Source organism: Artibeus jamaicensis, unplaced genomic scaffold (genome assembly GCF_021234435.1).
Source record: "Artibeus jamaicensis isolate MK-2021 breed Jamaican fruit bat unplaced genomic scaffold, CSHL_Jam_final scaffold_833, whole genome shotgun sequence".
Taxonomy (NCBI): Eukaryota; Metazoa; Chordata; class Mammalia; order Chiroptera; family Phyllostomidae; genus Artibeus; species Artibeus jamaicensis.
Window position 1 is genome coordinate 7,810,142 of NW_026522056.1, and position 18,466 is coordinate 7,828,607.

The 18,466-nt window shown below is 37.9% G+C and overlaps 2 protein-coding genes across 2 annotated transcripts in view; one reads left to right on the forward strand and one right to left on the reverse strand.

Moving 5' to 3' along the window:
• The window catches only part of ADAM9 (ADAM metallopeptidase domain 9), a 104,324-nt gene that overhangs the window by 60,365 nt on the left and 25,493 nt on the right, over window positions 1–18,466 (reverse strand). The window contains exons 6-11 of the mRNA XM_037166907.2: window positions 17,794–17,989; window positions 15,808–15,873; window positions 13,928–13,999; window positions 11,572–11,741; window positions 8,451–8,532; window positions 7,577–7,710 (exon numbers count right to left, since the gene is read on the reverse strand). Of these exons, the coding sequence (XP_037022802.2) occupies window positions 7,577–7,710; window positions 8,451–8,532; window positions 11,572–11,741; window positions 13,928–13,999; window positions 15,808–15,873; window positions 17,794–17,989 (720 nt within the window). The remainder of the gene's footprint in view (window positions 1–7,576; window positions 7,711–8,450; window positions 8,533–11,571; window positions 11,742–13,927; window positions 14,000–15,807; window positions 15,874–17,793; window positions 17,990–18,466) is intronic.
• Window positions 12,265–12,520, forward strand: LOC119065011 (40S ribosomal protein S27-like; the record flags this gene model as incomplete). The annotated part of the gene is given in 3 exon segments (XM_037166925.2): window positions 12,265–12,427; window positions 12,430–12,450; window positions 12,453–12,520. Coding segments are annotated over 3 exon segments (252 nt in total), but the record flags the coding sequence as incomplete, so codon positions are not given.

Here is an 18,466-nt window from a genome sequence, read left to right on the forward strand (position 1 = left end):
TAAAACAAAAGCAAACTAAGAGGACAGACAGATCAGGAGCAGAACCATAGAAATGAAGATCACATGGAGGGTTAGCAACAGGGGAGTGGGAGAAGGAGAAGGGGGGAGAAGGTACAGAGAATAAGTAGCATAGACGGTAGGTAGAAAATAGACAGGGGGAGGGCAAGAATAGTATGGGAAATATAGAATATGAAGAACTTGTGAAACATGAACATAAAGTAAAGGGTGAGGAATGGTGGAGGAGGGGGTGGAAGGGAGATGAAGGGGGAAATGGGACAACTGTAATGGTGTAAAAAAGAAAATATATTTTTAAAAAGTAACAATGAAAAGAAAGTCTTCTTAATAAGTGGTGCCAGTTCAACCAAGTATTCATATTGGAAAAACATCACCCTTACCTTACAAAATGCACAAATGGTAATTTGAGGTGGATTATGGACCATCAAAGTCAAAAATAGATGAAAAGTGGGAAAGGGAATAGTATAAGAGTATCTCTGTGACAGTAAAGTTAGGGGACAATTTATTAAGTGAGACACAGAAAGGAACAGCCATGAAAGAGTAGATTGATAAATTAACAACTTTTCACTAGGTCACCAAAAAAATTACAAAACCACTCTACAAATGAATAAAGATAGACAACCCAATTTTCAAAAACTGGGAAGAGAACAGTATCTTCACACACACATAAAAAAATTCCAGTGATTCATAAAGATGAGTAAGTGATCTAATCTCATCTCATTAATAGGGAAATGCTAAGTAAAAGCACAATAAAATACAACTATATACTCAACTTATTATTGAAGTTTAGAGCAGATAATATCAGTCATTGATGAGGTAGATAGTGGGCACTCACTGCACCCCACAGCACATTTCTTCCACCCGCCTTTGATTTTGGCAGTTGTTATGGTGGACAGTTCCCCACAACTCCTACCTCTGAGCTTGTCTCCTCGGGTGCAACTCCAAGGTACAGAGGAGTTAAATCCCAGGAGGCAACCATCAAACCAAAGAAAGATGGAAGCCAACAAAAATGCAAATGTACTACAGCCACCTACATCAGAATGGACAAATGTCACGAACAGAAGGCCAACTAAAAGAAGCTGCAGGCAACAGGAAACACACTGTACACGGCAGAGACCCCTACACATGGGAGATACATTTCAAGTCCCCCAGCAGGTGTCTGAAACTGTGAAGAGTACCAAACCCTATACATACTAAATTTTTTCCTATATGCACATACCTATGATGAAGTTTAATTTGGAAATTGGGCACAGTAGAGATTAACGACAATAACTAATACTAAAATGGGACAGTTATAACAACATGCTGTAATAAAAGCGACGTGAATGCGGTCTCTCTTCCCTTTCTCTTGGTGATGGGGGTGATGCAACGTCCGCAGGGTGAGTGGACGGGAGGTGGGTAGGCCGGACAGAAGGATGATTCACGTCCCAGGCAGGACCGAGCAGGACAGTGCGAGACTTCGTACATGACTCAAACTTATGAATTGTTCCTTTCTAGATAAAACTTAGGAATTGCTTATTTCTACAATTTCCTCTTTAATATTTCCAGACTGTGGTTGACTGTGGGTGACTGAAACTGCAGAAAACAACACCAGAGAAAGCAAAACCGCAGACAAGGGAGACTTCTGTAATTCTGTTGACTAACTCTACTCAGTCTACTGTATAATTAGAGCTCAAAATAGGCAAAAAACTAGAGTAGTTAAGAATACATATTTACGTGACAACACTGTAAAGAAAAGCAAGGATAACAGCTACCTGTAGGGAAAAGGTATGACAAGGATTTCTGAGAACTGGTAGCAAGCGACAGGCCTCGGGCGGTTACACAGTGTTCACTTTATAAAAATGAGTTCGGCTACACATTTCTTTAGCTAGATTTTCTGTATGTTTTATTTTTCACAACGACAATGCTTTAATATATCACAAGTTGTACCAGAATAAGACCCAGCACGAGTATCCTCGGTGCGTCCCTTCCTGCAGGTTTGCTCAGGGGAACCTAGTCAACTGGAAGGCTATGTTTAACCAGGGCTGAGAAATCCTGTAGGGAAAAAAAGGATGCATTTGCTCAACCTGATGGAGGTTGTTAGAGGTCAGAAAGCTGGCATGAGCCATACCTTCCATAGGAAGCAATCATCAACAAGAAATCAGAATCAAAGATAAAGGTCACAGAGTGAGAGGCAAACCTGGGATGCAGAGCAGGCTTTCTCTGATGTTAAAAAAAAAAAAAAAAAAAGAGAGAGAGAAACACGAGATGATGCAACTGAAAACACCACCATTAATAAAAACACCACCCCCTCCATTCAGTAATGAAGGTCTCACTTACATTCTTTTTTGCGAAGTGGAAGACATTTTATTCTCCAAAACTTGATATTCCTAGATTTAGAACATTCTTCCTTTTGCCCTCATTAATTTCAACTTATTATACTAACATATAAAATTATTATTATAAGACCAATAAAACTGGCAGAAACTCACATGCTGACTTGCTACACAACCAAAGAACCTCCCCAAAAGGCAGAGGCAACAATCCACAAATAACTACATCTATGCTGAAATCCTTATTAGATTGCTAAAGTGGGAAACTATTCTCGTACCAGCAGCAATGGGAAAACAATATCAAGACAATCCACTCAGATCTATTTGAAATATAATCGCCCCCTGAAAACTTTTTTTAAAACTCCACAACAAAATTAACAACAACAGCATTATCAGTCCTCAAGAACACAGTCTGGGGAACACTGGTAACAGTAATCACTTCAAGGTTCGATGCTATTAAATGTTGTAACAGAACAGCACCTACACTTTTTCTACAACACCTCTAGTAAGTTGTTTTGTTTTAGTTCCTAACTAAAAATAAGTGTTTTCTCAGAGCAAAATGACCTAAAAAACACAGAAAAGCAAGAAGAAAATGGAAAAGGACTTAAAAGATCACCACCAAAAGACACAACCGGTTCAACATTTTGGCATACAGCCAGCCTTCCAACCTTTTTCCACATGTTCATATTTTTTTAACATGGAAATAGCTCACACAAGGATATTTCATATACTCCCTTTTTCACATGAATAAATACATTTTAAAGGGGCACATTACTAACGACCAGCACTTCACAAACCATCCTCTGCGACACCCCAGCGCTTCTAAGGAGGTGTCCTCAGGGGCCGGGCCGGCTTACTCACTGGGCACACCGCCTCGGTGTGTTTTAAGCTTAATTTCCACAGTTTCCACAGCCCACGAAAGTGTTTTAAGCTTAATTTCTTTTAAAATCAGAAGAAAAAAGGGAAGTCACAATAATAAATCCAGACCTGGTTATATTCATCTTTACATCAACACAGGCATAGGCTATCATTTTTAATACGTATAAGTAGAAAAAGGTACAAATAAAGGCAAAAGTAATTAGGAAGCATGAAAATCATAATGCAGCCTACGGGGTTTTATATTTTTTGGCATTTGCCCTTCACTCTTTGAGTTGTCCGTGACCTAACTCTTCAATCCACAGGTTGTTTTTTTCTTTCCAGGATTTTTTTTTGGTGGAGAGGGGGCAAGAGGGGAAAGTCTCTGCTAAGAAAATCTTTCCCTATCCATGACTGTGTTTTATTAAATCATGTTTTTCTCTATTTCCTTATGTAACTGAATTTTATTTTAATGTATGATATATGATGTATGATCTGTATTTTTTCCAAATCTTTACAAATTATACCAATCCATTTATTGAATAATCTATCTTGTCTTTAAAAATGTCACTTTTAGTAATTCTTAGTTTTCTACTATGAGTCTATCGATATGTATAATCCCCAAATACCCTAATACCTAGTATGAAAAGCTCTCTTATATTTTCTTCACTATTATCACAAAATTATTCCTTCAAATTGACTTTAAATTTATTTTTGTCATGTTCCAGAATTAAAGAAATATATAATTATCTGGAACTTGATAGGATTTGCATTAAATTTAAGAATTAACCTGAAGACATTTATTTCCAATATTTAGTCATCTCATAAAACAACACTGTCTGTAACTAAATTATATATTTAACTGTCAATAAACTTCTGTTGTCTCTTTAAACAAGTCCTACATATTTCCTATGAAGTAGATTCCAAGCTACCTTGAACTCTGGACAAATAAAAACCACTTTATTCCTTCATGCTTTTCAAAACGGTTATAGCTAGTTTATTGGGAATCTATCTATTTTATACATTTATCTTATAACTGTATTCTAATACTATTTAATTGATTCCCTTACTGTTCAAAACCAGACAATCATATCATCTGAGCTGCTTCCCTGTTCAAATATTTATTCCTAAATCTTTTCCTAACTCAGTGCATTAGCTGGAACCTCCAAAACAAGATACAGTGTCAGGACTGATAAATCTTATCCCCACCCTTCTCCAGTGTGCTCTGTGCTTGGTGGAGACCGACCTACATGGACTGTGTATCCAATTAAGCACAGCCAGTAAGAGGCACTGGCAGAGACAGGAAGTCGGCAGGAGAATATGGTTAATTCCCGTGAATCCCACTCCAACGGGATCCCACTCCATCGAACCGCCTGGTGTTGGCAGTTTCCCTCTATTTTAACTCCCACACAGTCAGCATCTCCTAGGGCAACAGCTTTTCTCCCCAAGATCTAGTTACATTCTTCCCTTTACATCTTCTACATCCCTACAAAGTTACAGTTTTATAATATAAAAAAAAACTTCTTTGAAGCTCTTCTCATGGTGAAAACAGACAATCTGAAATTTAGTATCATCTTATATTCATGTTTAAGTTTCAGTATGTAGTAACTTTAGAATGTAATAGTCACAATACCATTACCTTCAAAATATTTTATAACTACTTCAGGTCTCTTCTTTGGCACAAATGTACTTAGGAGAGTGCTTTAAAAGTATCGGCTCATTTAAGGGGTTTGTTATCAATATCTATAGTCTTACCACTTTGTGGTCAAAGAATGAGACCTGCCCTGTTTCTGCTTTTTGGAAATTATGAAAGTCTTCTTTTGGCCAAACGGTCAACTGGACATCTGCAATGAAGATTTATGCTCTGTTCTGCATAGAGCTGAAGTTTTATCTATTAAATCAACCATACTAATTATTCATTTGAACTTCTATAATCATGAAGACTTATCAGAACTTTAATACCATAATTCCTGTTCCAATATCTGGACTTCTGCCACTTAAGCTCCGATGCTGCTTGCAAAGCATAACTTTAGCCCTTTGGGGTTCCAAAACCACCCGCGGAGCAAGCGGCACCCCTTGTGCTGATTGCACTCTTTGCTAAACCATACTCTGCATTCCTGTCAAATAACACTCCCTGCACTATAGTGGTGTGATCAGAAAACAGCTTTTTGGTTCTACAGGCCTGGGCTGAAACAAGGATGTTAACAAATGCTTACTCATGCATCACCTATTGTTCTCATTGCAAACCCCACTTGCTTGACCTCTGAGTCAGCCAACCACTGAAAGTACAGTGGCCCCACCAGTCAGAAAAGAAATAATGGAAGCTTATGGTCTTGTTTTCCCTGGCAACCCATCTCTTTGACGGTCAGCTCCTTCTACAAAAGTTGCCTTATCCCACCCATTTTGAAAAATATCTTTGGTTCATACCATGGGCTATGTTTCCTGGTTTGCAAATCATTATCTGAATAAACTCTCTTTTAATTTTCCAAAAGCTTCCTCCAGACTTTTGTTTACATTTATATATATATATTGTTTATATATTGTAATCTGTCAATGATTAAAGAGATTTTTAAAGTTTCTCTAATATAAGTGACGATTTTCCCTTAAGGTCCTTTTCACATTAAATATTTTAATAACATAAAATAAACAACTATAACAAATGTTCACTAATGATCATATATCTTATAAATGAAAATGATCATTTTTGACTTATTTGAAGCCTCTTAGTCACAGGTATGCTTCCTAGATATAATTACAGTAGTCTGTGACTGCTTGCTGATATATTTATTATGTTAACATTTTGTCTTCCCCCCACTGAAGTGTAAACTCTATAAAGGGCAAGTCTTTGTCCAACTCACTGAGATATTCTAAGTGCCTGAAACAAAGCCTCGCACGTGCTCAACAACAGTGAATGAAGTACGGGCCGCTCTTCGCCGCCCCACACCATTCCCAGTTCCTCTCCAGCACTGCTTCACGACATCCTTCCTCTGAATACTCCTTTTTGCACCTCAGTCTCTTGTTTTATCTCACTTTTGATTATTTATTCCTCATTCCCTGAATTTATGTATTCCTCAACCTCACTGCCAGCCAAAGCCAACACTAAATTTACTTCCCAGAATCTCCCATGGAAAATCTTTTACAAACATGACATTTCTTGTGAATTTAACCGCATTTTTATTAAGTATAGTTTTTTCATAAGCACTACTCTAATTCTTTCATTATTAATTTTTTCAGCCTAGTATTTGCTCAAAAACATATCGATTCTGCAGTAAATGCTACCTGAGTGCTTCCCCTTTACACCAGGGTGTAATTACAATTATTCTCTCAGATCTAAAGATAAAGTGCTGATGGACCTAAGTTTTTATTATCTTTCATTGCCCCAGGAGGTTTGAGAGAAGTGACTCCTTGGGGCCATGGATAGTCCCCCATACGAAATCTTCATCTGTATTGATTAAAGATGAACATCTTTCATACATAATTTTTTTCTCTGGCTCAACTTCTACGGCACACATGCGCTGTGGCTGTATCCAGCTCTCTGCTTAGTACGGCTGCCAACTACATTAAGATGCAACTTTGTTGACTTACAACAACTCTGCATCAAAAAGAAGCCAACGACTCAATGGTTCTTGTTCACCATGAGATCCTCAATTAAATTATTTTTGAACCCTGGCAAAAGAAGGGGTTCTAAGATCACAGGTTCTGGATCACAGGAACCAGACTTCCTGATTTCAAACTCCAGTTTTACCACTTCCTTAGATGCATGACCTCAGTTTTCCTCACCTACAGAGATGAAAACATACCTACGTCTCATTAGGCTGCTGAGCATTAAATGATTAATACCTTTTAAGTAGTTAGAACAGCACCTGATACAAAAAAACGAGTTCCATAAACGTTAACTCTTCTCTCTCCTCCTCTTTGTCTTGCCTCCCACCTTTATGTATAAAATTGGAGATGGCGGTAGGACTGTATTAGGGTTTCTTCTGCTTACAGTGACACTGCAGTGCTTTCTCAAGGGGTTCCTGAGTAAATGCTTCATACTGTCCTTCCATCTGTATTCCAACCCGCACCAAATCGAGCAGAAACCCTCCCCTGATTTCTAATTCAGATGTAAATTTTCCCACGTTCTGGTATCTTTTGGTCTGTCACCTGCTTTAAAGAAGAGTGTAACTACCCACCTGTGCCTACTACATAAATGTTTCTTGCTGAAAGCCCTGTAGAATTATTTATTTAATTAAAAACAGACTGTTCATTAGTGTATCATGCACTGATTTCAGCAGAGCCTGGAATAAATTGTCCTGGTTTTTTCTGGGATATGTGTATGTCCCACAGTTTAAGGGACATCGATCTACAAAACCATATTAAAAAGAGTAAGAAGAAAGAATTCGATTACTCACGATGCTCCTGAATTCATGATGCAGTTCTGAGCTCCACAAACACAATCTCTCCCATCATCATGGTTCATTCCGAGGTTATGACCCAACTCGTGAGCAACAATGGATGCAAATGTCTCTACTGTGATTTGCCCAAACTGTCCAAATACAAGAAGGTATTAATTAGGTTTCTGAGCAAAAAGGACATGTTTTGTTTCTGAGATTATTTTTTCACAACATCAGTCCTTATACCTTTCAGTCTAGTAAGAAACGTGTGACTCAACACACTGATCATGAAGATAGACCCTTTAAGCAATAAATCAAATACTGTACTTTAGATTACTATGGTGCTTTATGGGAAAACAAATTCATGGTTCTACTTTAACTTTCTTATATGGAGTCTCTATGTCCTCATCTATAAAAAGTAAGGAGCTAATAAACACATAATAAGTATTAGGTTTCTGAGCAAAAAGAATATGTTTTGTTTCTGAGATTATTTTTTCACAACATCAGTCCTTATACCTTTCAGTCTAGTAAGAAATGTGTGACTCAACACACTGATCATGAAGATAGACCCTTTAAGCAATAAATCAAATACTGTACTTTAGATTACTATGGTGCTTTATGGGAAAACAAATTCATGGTTCTACTTTAACTTTCTTATATGGAGTCTCTATGTCCTCATCTATAAAAAGTAAGGAGCTAATAAACACATAATAAGTTATTAGAATACTTAATCCAGTCTCTAGAAAAACCACCCCTCTGCCACTTCTACACTGTCCCTAAATATACCCAAAATATAGTTTTAAGGACAAGGGGAGGAAGTGTAGACTCAATGAATGCCTGACGCTGTCCTCATGCAGAGACCCAAAGGTGAACATCAAGATCAAAAACATACCACGTTAATCCCGCCTGCGTGGCTCCTGGAACACACTGTTCCCACGAAGGCCATTCCCGCAGTCCCACCGAAGCCTTTCTTCCTGAGTGAAAAGAAAAGGTAAAAGTTGTAAGAAGTGCTTGAGAGGATAAAGGAACACACTGCTCCTCTATCTGTGGATAATCTTCAAGAGATCGATAGAACCTACAAAACCTGGGAGAAGATGGCAAAATTAAATGACATTTTAAAGTCAGAATACAATTAAGCCTTCTCTCTTTTATTATCAGAAAATAAGATTAATATTACAAATTCACTCTTTAAAATGAAGATGCATTTTAGAAAACACAAAATATTTTCTACCTTCTAATGAAAACCTCCCTGAGATGCATTCCATTTATATAGTCAAACACTCTAGTGACAGGTAATAAACCCAATGACCACATGTGCACACAGGAGGCTGCCGGGCAGGGAGCCCAGTGGCCTCCACACGGTCCCTCACTTGGATCTCAGGACCTATTCCCTCTGCCTGGACCCGTCCTCCCCAGTGACACCCCTAACTCGGCCGCTCACCGCCTTCGGGCCTTTACTCAAAAGTCATCTTCTCACTGAGAATTTGCCACGTTACCTACAATTTCCACTTTACTCCTCCAAGCCTTTTATTTTTCCGCCTTACAACTTACCTTTATTTAACATATTATATATGCTTATTCATCTCATTCATGGCCAATCACCTCCACCAGAATATGAACTCCATGAGAACAAGAAGTTTTATCTGCTTTGTTCACTGCTATACCCCAGTGTCTACAGGTATAATCTTTTATACCCCTAATAAATATCTTTTAAATGAATGAATAAATCCTTTTCTGGGGCATCTGAACAGCCAGGAGAAAAGGACTCCAGATATTGACACAAGGGGATTTCCAAGAAAACACATCAGCCAGATGGCCACACAGTGAACCCAAAAGTCTCCAAGCCCCACTCAGGTACTCAATGCTTCCAAATGGCTTTTCAGCACCCCATGTTAACCACAAACAGAAACCAGACATCATCTGACATTTGGGAAATGCCTCTACCACAACACATGGAGACCAAAAGGAAGTGAGAACACAGCTTGGTAAGGTGCACTTGGGCAAGGCCCGGGGGGTATGCTTGATGTCTGTTCCTTTTAGGCTTACGTGAACTAGATAGTATGCTCCCTATCTGAGGATACATGCAGGTACAATTTTACTAAAAATTAATAAGAAGGTCATGACCAGCCCTGGCTGGTGTGTGGTTCAGTGGATTGGGTGCCTGCCTGAGAACCAAAGAGTCACCGGTTTGATCCCCAGTCAGGGCACATGCCTGAATTGTGGGCCAGTTCCCCAGTAGGGGGCACGTGAGAGGCAACCACACATTGATGTTTCTCTCCCTCTCTTTCTCATTCCCTTCCCTTCTCTCTAAAAATAAATAAAAACTTATTTTTTAAAAGGTCATGACCAAGCCTTTTTAATTACAGGGCCATAAAAATCCATTTTGGCATTTCCAGTGCCTTGCTTTGAACTAACTCATATAACAAAAGAAAACAAAATAAAATCAAGGGAAATTTCTCCTCTGAAAAAAATTTGTATTTTAGGCATCTCATTGAAGGAGGCAAAAAAAAGTATCATATAAAGTAAAACATGTTCTCGGCAAAAAGCCAGCCTATCAAGCCAGAAAACTTTTAAGAAGCATAAAATGTTTTAAATATTTTTTTAAATAGTGACTTCTTTTTTTTTAAGGTTTTATTTATTTATTTTCAGAGAGAAGGGGAAAAAGGAGATAGTGAGGGAGGGAAACATTGATATGTAAGAGACAAATCAACTGGCTCCCTCTCACAATGGCCTACAACCCAGGCATGTGCCCTGACTGGGAATCAAACTGGCGACCTTTCAGTTTGCAGACTGGCTCCCAATCCACTGAGCCACACCAGCCAGGGCTGTTTTAAATATTTTAAGTGAACATTTTGTTGTAACTTTTTGGAATATACTTGTATAAAGTGTTAATATAAGTTTAAGTTTTATTATGGTACCATGAAATTGCTATATGAAGACAAAAAAATTTTTAAAGATATCAGTAATATTTCAAAGAAAGTAGGAAAACTATTATACCCATGAAGTCAAAACTTAATTATATAAAAAATTTTCTGGGGAACAAAAAAACTATTAAATATTAAAAATAATACAGCCAGAAATTAAAAACTCAATATAAAGCTTAGAAGATAATTTTAAGAAAATATCCCCAAAAGTGGACAAAAAGACAAAGAGAAGAAAGGAGTCAACAGATAATAAAATTAGAGGATAAACACAATATTCAATTGCCAAGTAAAAGGAATCCCAGAAGAAATGAAGAATAAAAATAAAGAAGATGAAATTATCTACAAAACAATTTGAGAAAAACGCCTAAAACTACAGAACATCAGTTTCAAGACTGAAATTACCACTAAGCAGACAGTACATCACTGACTAGACACCTACAGCAAGAGACCTAATCATCAAGAAACTTAACGACACCTGGGAACTAGAGAAGATCCTCTATGTTCCCAGAGAAAAAGAAAAAGGCCACACACTCAGGATCAGGAATCAGAATGATTTAAGGCTTCTCAATAGTAATACTACACGTGAAAAGATAACAAACACATTCATGCTTTCAAAACTCTGAAGGAAAAAGATCACATGCCTAGGATTTTATACCCATCCAAGTAATCAAATAGTTACAAAACAAACTAGAAAGCACACCTGGGAAAGACAGTTACTCAGACACCAGGATAATCAGGTCAAAATGAGGTCATTTTACAATCTGTTCTGAGACTGTGAAATACATTTTCTGACATGCAAGAGGTCACAATTTTTCTCTCCATATGTCCTTTCACGAGACGAACTAGAAAAAATGTCAAAGTGAGAGTAACCCAAACCCAAGAAACAGGAAGGAGGACATGGGATAAAGGTGACGAGGAATCCCACACACCAGACAGGTCTCACTATCATACCCTCACTTGTCCTACTACATGAGACTGTTTTCCTTATTTAAACGAATGCTCAAAACCCCACAAAAATCATTTAAAAAGCGAGCAAAAATCATTATTCTGACCATCTCACCAGCAGTACTTTTTTTAAAAATCACTCACAGAACCAGCTGCGCACTGTCGTGTCTCCGACGTGTTATGAGGAACTTTTCCCGCCACTGCACGAAGTTCCCCAGCACATCACCGGCCCCTCCCATTATGCTGATCAGGTTTCCATTCGTCCAAATCTCCAGTCCAACTAGCACAATCCGAATGTTTAACATAATGTACATCTAAGAAGAAAACAAAAGTATGAAAATATATTAAAGTATGGATGTTTTAACTTACAATGAAGTAACATAAGTACTTAAATTAAAAACAGGACTCCTCCCCTCAAACAAGATTTCCTTCAATATGAGACCCTAACCTCTCAAGGGGTTTCCTCATCCACAAAATAAAAGTAACATAAGTTCAAAATCCTTTTAATCATCCACTCCAACATTTGACAAACTCTGGAAATTTAGACTTTCTGGTAAGTTAGTACCAAAACTTACCCTAACCTAATGGAGGCCTATTTATGGTCCACATTTATCTCAGTTAATGGAAATATTCACACATTTCACTACAGAGAAACCAATGGGTTTGATTACATTATGCTACCCCAAGATCCTGTGGGAGGAGTTTATATAATACCTAGTGAACCATGTTACCTTTGTGGACCCTAAGGAAGATAATCCCTAGTAAGAAAGGCTCCTAGTGGCTGACTGGGCTCGAATTTAAAAGTAGAGCCTGGCTTTCCGGCAGTGACAACCTCTCCACAACAACACACCTCTCACTAAGGCCCTCCTTCATCCCTCTCCAGGAGAGAAGAGGAGACACGAGAAGAAGCATCTGGTGCAGAGCCCCAGTTCCTACTTCACGGATGTGAAATGCCCGGGATGCCATAAAATCACCACTGTCTGCAGCCCTGCAGAAACGGTAGTTTGTGTGTAGGCTGCTCCTCCCCTGTCAGCCTACAGGAAGAAAAGCAGGGCTTCCGGAAGGATGCTCCTTCAAAAGGAAGCAGCACTGAAAACACCCTGAATCAAGTGGGGAACCATCCCCAAAAACATTTTTTGTATACAAAACAAAAATAAATGAATATATAAATAAAAGCAGGGCCTAGTAGCTGTTTCTAAACAGGGCCTCTCCCACAAAGCTCATGTCATGGAGAAGGCTGCACTGAACTGCCTGCCTGCACTGTGCTTCTGCCATCTGGGCCTGCCCTTATAAAGGAGTTCCTGCATTGTATTTCAACCCACAGGACTGAGGCTTTCCCCATCCAGTCAGAGCTGTGCAGCTGTATTCCCCACCAGCATCTTCACAGACCAATCAGGGCAGCTCCATTCTGACCAATCAGGACAGTGCTTTTTGGACCCATCAAACTGCAAAGATCTGGAGTCCTCACTTGCATAAGGATGGGCCAATCAGGGACCAGGGACAGGTGCTTCTGTTTATACAAGTCAGCTCCCCTCTTGCTGAGCAGACCTGCACAAAGTGGAGCAAAGCAGAGGAGAACTGTCTATCTGCAGAGGGGCCTCGCTCCAGAACTTCCTCCTAGCCACCCTGTTTCACAGCCATGCTGCTTCATAACTGAGCTGTAACACCACCACGCTTTGCTGGTCTCACTGCTATGCTATATCACAATTGAGCTATTTGCACTGGTGAAGTTTCCTTCTTCACTCCACCTCAAACTGGAGATGCCTGTCAGTGTTAAATTGGTGGCAACAACCACTGGTTGGCACCTTTCTAAACTCTTATCTAAAATTCTAATTACATATAGCCCCAAACTTTCAGATAAAGGAATCTAGAACTCATATCTGTTTCATAAAAATAATGTGAAGAATAAATAAGTTCTTAAATGTAAAGCACTCAGTCAGTTTTGAGAGCATCATAAATGCTCAACAGAATACTATTATCATCATCATTATTACTAGGCTTGGTATTCATCAGGGAAACACCTTACAGATGAAATCATCTTATGAGAACTTCTATCTAATTTTCAACACCTCCCACTGGATGACTGAACCCCAAAATCTCAAACCACATTTCTCTGTCTCTCTCCCTCTCTCACACATACACACACACAAATTTTGCCATATCATGTTTTCAGAGTAGGAGGCAGCCTTAATCAAAATAAGGTTCTCTCAGTAAAAATTCAAAGATATTTTCATAATGCAAAGTACCTTAGCCTATGTACTCTAAAGATAAAGTAGATGCTAATATTAAGTCTCTTGCTTGTCTCAAAATCTTACCACAATTACACTTTCCTTTCAAACATAAAAATAGTTGCAAAAAGAACTTTAAAAAAAAGACCCCTGGAAAACTGAGTCATTTAGGTTTGGGGATAATTAGAGCTCAAAATGAGACAATTTTTAAATTCTGTTCTGGGACTGTAAAAGAATATGATAAAATAATTCTAAGAGAAAATACAACTTACACTATCCAAATAGTTTGCTAAACGAATCATCTCTTCTCTCACTGCAGTCTGATTTCTTCCCATCATGTCATACTAAAATGCAAGAGAGGAAAATCTTTACTACCAAAGTAATTTCAGAAAATAATTTTCTATAATCTTTTACAGTGAACATTAAATTTTAAATATTTCCTCTGAACCAAAACCTGAGACATTTAGACATTCATCAGCATTTCGATTTATAAATCTAAAGATATATTTCAGTGATAAATAGGAATAAAAAACAGGCACAAGTGTGAATAATTAATAATGAAAAAGCACAGAAGTCTTCATTTTTCTCTAAATTAGTACAAACTTTAAAATGAATTTTCTTCTCAATTTACTTATTCACTTTAATGTAAAAATATTTTCAAGCACTTCACAAAGGCAGAGTTTAAAAACAATCAAAATGCATGAGAATAAAAACAATGGATTTCCTGACTCCTTAGGCTAAAAACATTACCAATAAACCTAAACTTTGGGTATATTAATGAGAGATTAGTCAATGTTTAGTATTAGAAACATTATATGTAAATAAAACACACAGATATTTAAAAGTTTAACCATATTAAGCCAAACAGTCAATATGACAGATTCTTTTCTTTGAGGCCTAAACCTAAATATCTATTTTCACACAACTAACTTAATAAACAATGAAAAAAATTTAAGAATGTATGTTTCACTTTATGAGAAGGGCATTAAAATAAGATTATATCAGATCTGATCAGTTAGGCATTTTACCATGATTCTCTTAAAAAATGAAAAATAAAGTTGAATATATTTAACGAAGTTCGATTGAAATGAAATCATTTTTCTTTGGCATCATTTTCTACAAGTATATAACAACTGTATTTGGAGAAAGTAATGAAGAAAAACGTGTCAAATCTGTATTTTGTCCCTTATCCAAACCTTCCACAGAAACATCTGCCCCTGGCTGGGGCAGCATTCACGCTCGTTCACACTCCCTCTCCTGCTTCCTTCTGCCTCTTGAACGTAATGAACTCAAAATGAGCAAATCTGAATACGTTTCTGACTCTCAATAAATAGGGATTTTCCCCCAAACTAGATAAAATAATGGATTGTTTAAAACCGTACAGTCCTTGAAAACGATCTCTTCAGCTTACAAGACAGGAACTGCCAATCATGCAAACTTTCTACAAACAACTTCTTCACACAAATAACAAAGCTGTCAGTAGAAGCTAGACAAAAACATGTCAAAAAATCTATGTTAAATTATATGACAGCTATATCTAAGACTGAAAATCCTATAAATGCTAAAACAGATCCATTATTTTTCTCAGTTAAGTGCAATTCTTAGTAGGAATATGGAAAAACCCTGGTATTATCACGGACAGTGAAGTTAATAGTATTGATAAAAGCTAAGATGAACCACCCTCCTCTATTCCCTTCTAACACATGCCAGGACCTGGAATTTTCTAGCTCTTCAAACGAAGTTTAGGTTAGCAGAAATTATAGAAAGCAAAGCAATTCTATTAGGCAGCAAACCAATATTTGATTAGCTACTTAGTCCTTTAAAGTCATCTGAGAAGGTCTCAAGACTCTGAGAGGCAGTACAGTTTTCCTTAAGAAATTCAGCATAAGCAAATCACCCGAAAAAAAAAAACAACAGGAAACAAAAAACACTAGCAAAAAATAAAGTCAGAGGCAGTCCTATTGCTATCTGCAGCTTCTGGTGGTATTATGAGTATTCAGTATGCTTAGGGGGGAAAAAGCCATTTCTGTTTTTAAATTGCATTTCAGAAGAATCAATACAAACACATTATTATACTTTATATTTCTTTCATGGGATGCTCACTTCTCATCTGCTTTTCCTGAAAAAGAAGAAAAACTGTCACCAATCCTACCCTTTCCTTGTCTACGACAATGAACAGCTCCACGTAGCGGGTCTGCGGCAGCACAGCTCTTCTCCTCTGTCCAAACACATCACAAAGGCAAAACATGCGCGTTACAAAGCTTATGGTTTCCACAGGTAATGATCATGCCCTCACCCCTGGTCACTTATTTCATGTCTTCTAAGAACATCATGAAATTATTTTACATAACACATCCTAGATGGGAAAAGCCAATAACATGCTTTTTAAGTGATATCTGTTATCCTTACTGATCTAAGAAAAATTCTACTTAAATATGAGCTAAAGTTTATAAAGCAGAATTACTGGTTTTCTAATATCAAAACTACACATTCACTCTCTAATGAGAAACCCCATTACTACGTTGAGTGGAAGAAAGAATACCCACCAATAACCCAGAGCAGAAGTGAGCGACCTTTTAAAGGTTGCCACTTAAAACAAACAAACAAAAAAGACTGGTAAATTTGCATAAATGCATGTAAAGAATAGAATAAGCTAAAATTTAACATATTCCAATGATTAAAATTGAAAAGAACAGGGTAGTAGTCAAGAGTGGATGGTAGACAAGGCAAGGAAAATAATGCCATAAAGTAGCACGAGGTGATGTTAATGAAAACGCACCGGAAGAGGCACATGCCTCTCCCTACACAGCAGCATCATCTCGTATGTAGAGGCTGATCTACTCCTAAAACCATTTCAACCTCTTTAAGAAACACTTGCCAAGAGGATGCCACAGAATCCTAATAAAGACTCAAAACGGGGACACAAGTGTCCCGGGAAGCCACATGAAGTAACTCAAGTCTCCACCTCTCTCTGTCTCCCCAACCTAGAGCTCAGGAATCACCATCCCGGTGTGTGTAAAAGGTATCCAAATAAGAAATTCTGCCACTCTTGAAGGAAAGTGTAATGGACTGTTATGTAGCAATGATAAAAAAGAAGTACAATTACTGTTTAAGATTTAAGCCTTAGTTTCTAAAACATATAGAAGCTTGCCATGGCCAGGTGGCTCAGTCGGTTGGAGCGCCCTCCTGTATAACAAAAGGTTGTGGGTTAAATTCCTGGCATGTGCAAGAGGCAACCAATCAATGTTTCTCTCTCGTGTCGATGTTTCCCTCTCGCATGGATGTTTGTCTCTCTCTGTCTCTATGAGGCCTTCCCCCTTCCTCACTCTCTAAAATCAACGAACATATCCCCAGGTGAGGATTAACAATAAAAAAATAAATAAATAAACCCTAGAAGTTCTACTATATTCAATTTTGCAGCACCTGTTAAATGTCTGGCACAGTTGGCAAAAACACAGCAAGAGTAAGTATTTGTTTAATGCAGAAATACATGACTGTTTTTAAAATTCTAGTCTGTGTTCACTGATAGACAAATGGATAAAGATGTATGTAGCACATACATACAACAGAATATTACTCGGCCATAAAAAAAGAATGAAATCTTGCCCTTTGCAATAACACAGATGGACCAGGAGTCATTACACTAAATAAAATAAGCCAGACAAAGACAAATACTACATGATTTCACTTTCATGTGGAATCTAACCAACAAAATAACTAAACAAACAAAACAGAAACAAACTCACAGACACAGAGAACAAACCAACGGTTGCCAGACTGGGGGAGGGGGTGAGAATGGGTGAAAAAGGTAGAAGGGATTATGAAGTACAAACAGCCAGTTATAAAAGGTACAACTTAGGGAATCTATCAATAATATTGTAATAACTATGGGGCTAGACAGGGACTAGGCTTACTGGAGTGAACACTTCAGAAGGTTTATATATGTCTAATCACTATGTTGTACACCTGAAAGTAATATAATATTGCGTGTCAACTGTAATTGAAAATAGAAAAACTAAAGAAGGAAATCCTCAAAACAATGATGCTTCATTTTTATTCAATAGAAATAGCTTTTGGTATTAAGCCGGAGAAAAAAACCCTTTAGTCTGAACCACGAAGAAGTAGATTATTTCCTTACTCGAAGCAGCTGAGTGATGCTAGGAGGCTCTTCCTCTTCATCCGGGGTGGTTTCTTTCTCTGTGTCCTTGTTGGGAACCCCACATGTCAGAGGCTCTTTGTGGACATCATCCATTCGATAAAAGATGTGCTCGAAATGAGAGCTGTTTTGCAGGGGTTCGATCCCATAGCTCACATTCTCTATATGCAGCAATCCTCTAAGGGTTGCGTTGCACATACACAGTTTTTAAGAATGAGGGAAAAATACAGAGGAAAAGGAATCAGAAAACCTGAATTCAAGTCCTGGTTCTTAACATATGTAAGAAAGAGTAGGATGGTATAGAGAAAAATATAAGGCTTTATAGTCAGGCAGACCTAAATTCAAAGTTCAAGACTGCTACTTACTACCCCAACTCCCCAAAAGTTACTTAACCTCTCTGAGTGATTACTGGGTAATGGAAGGCAAGAAAGGACAGTGGCTGAAAGTGTGGGGTCTGCAGCCAGAGAACCAGAGTTCAAATCCCAAATGTCTGCTCCTAGCTGTGGACTCTCAGCAAGTTATTTAACCTCTGCCTTCCTTTACATTCTATACAAAGGTATTCTGAAAACTAAATTATTTAATAGGTGCAAAAGACTTAGAACATTGCCTGGCACACTGTCACTGTTCTGTAAGTGTTACTACTTAGATGGTGACC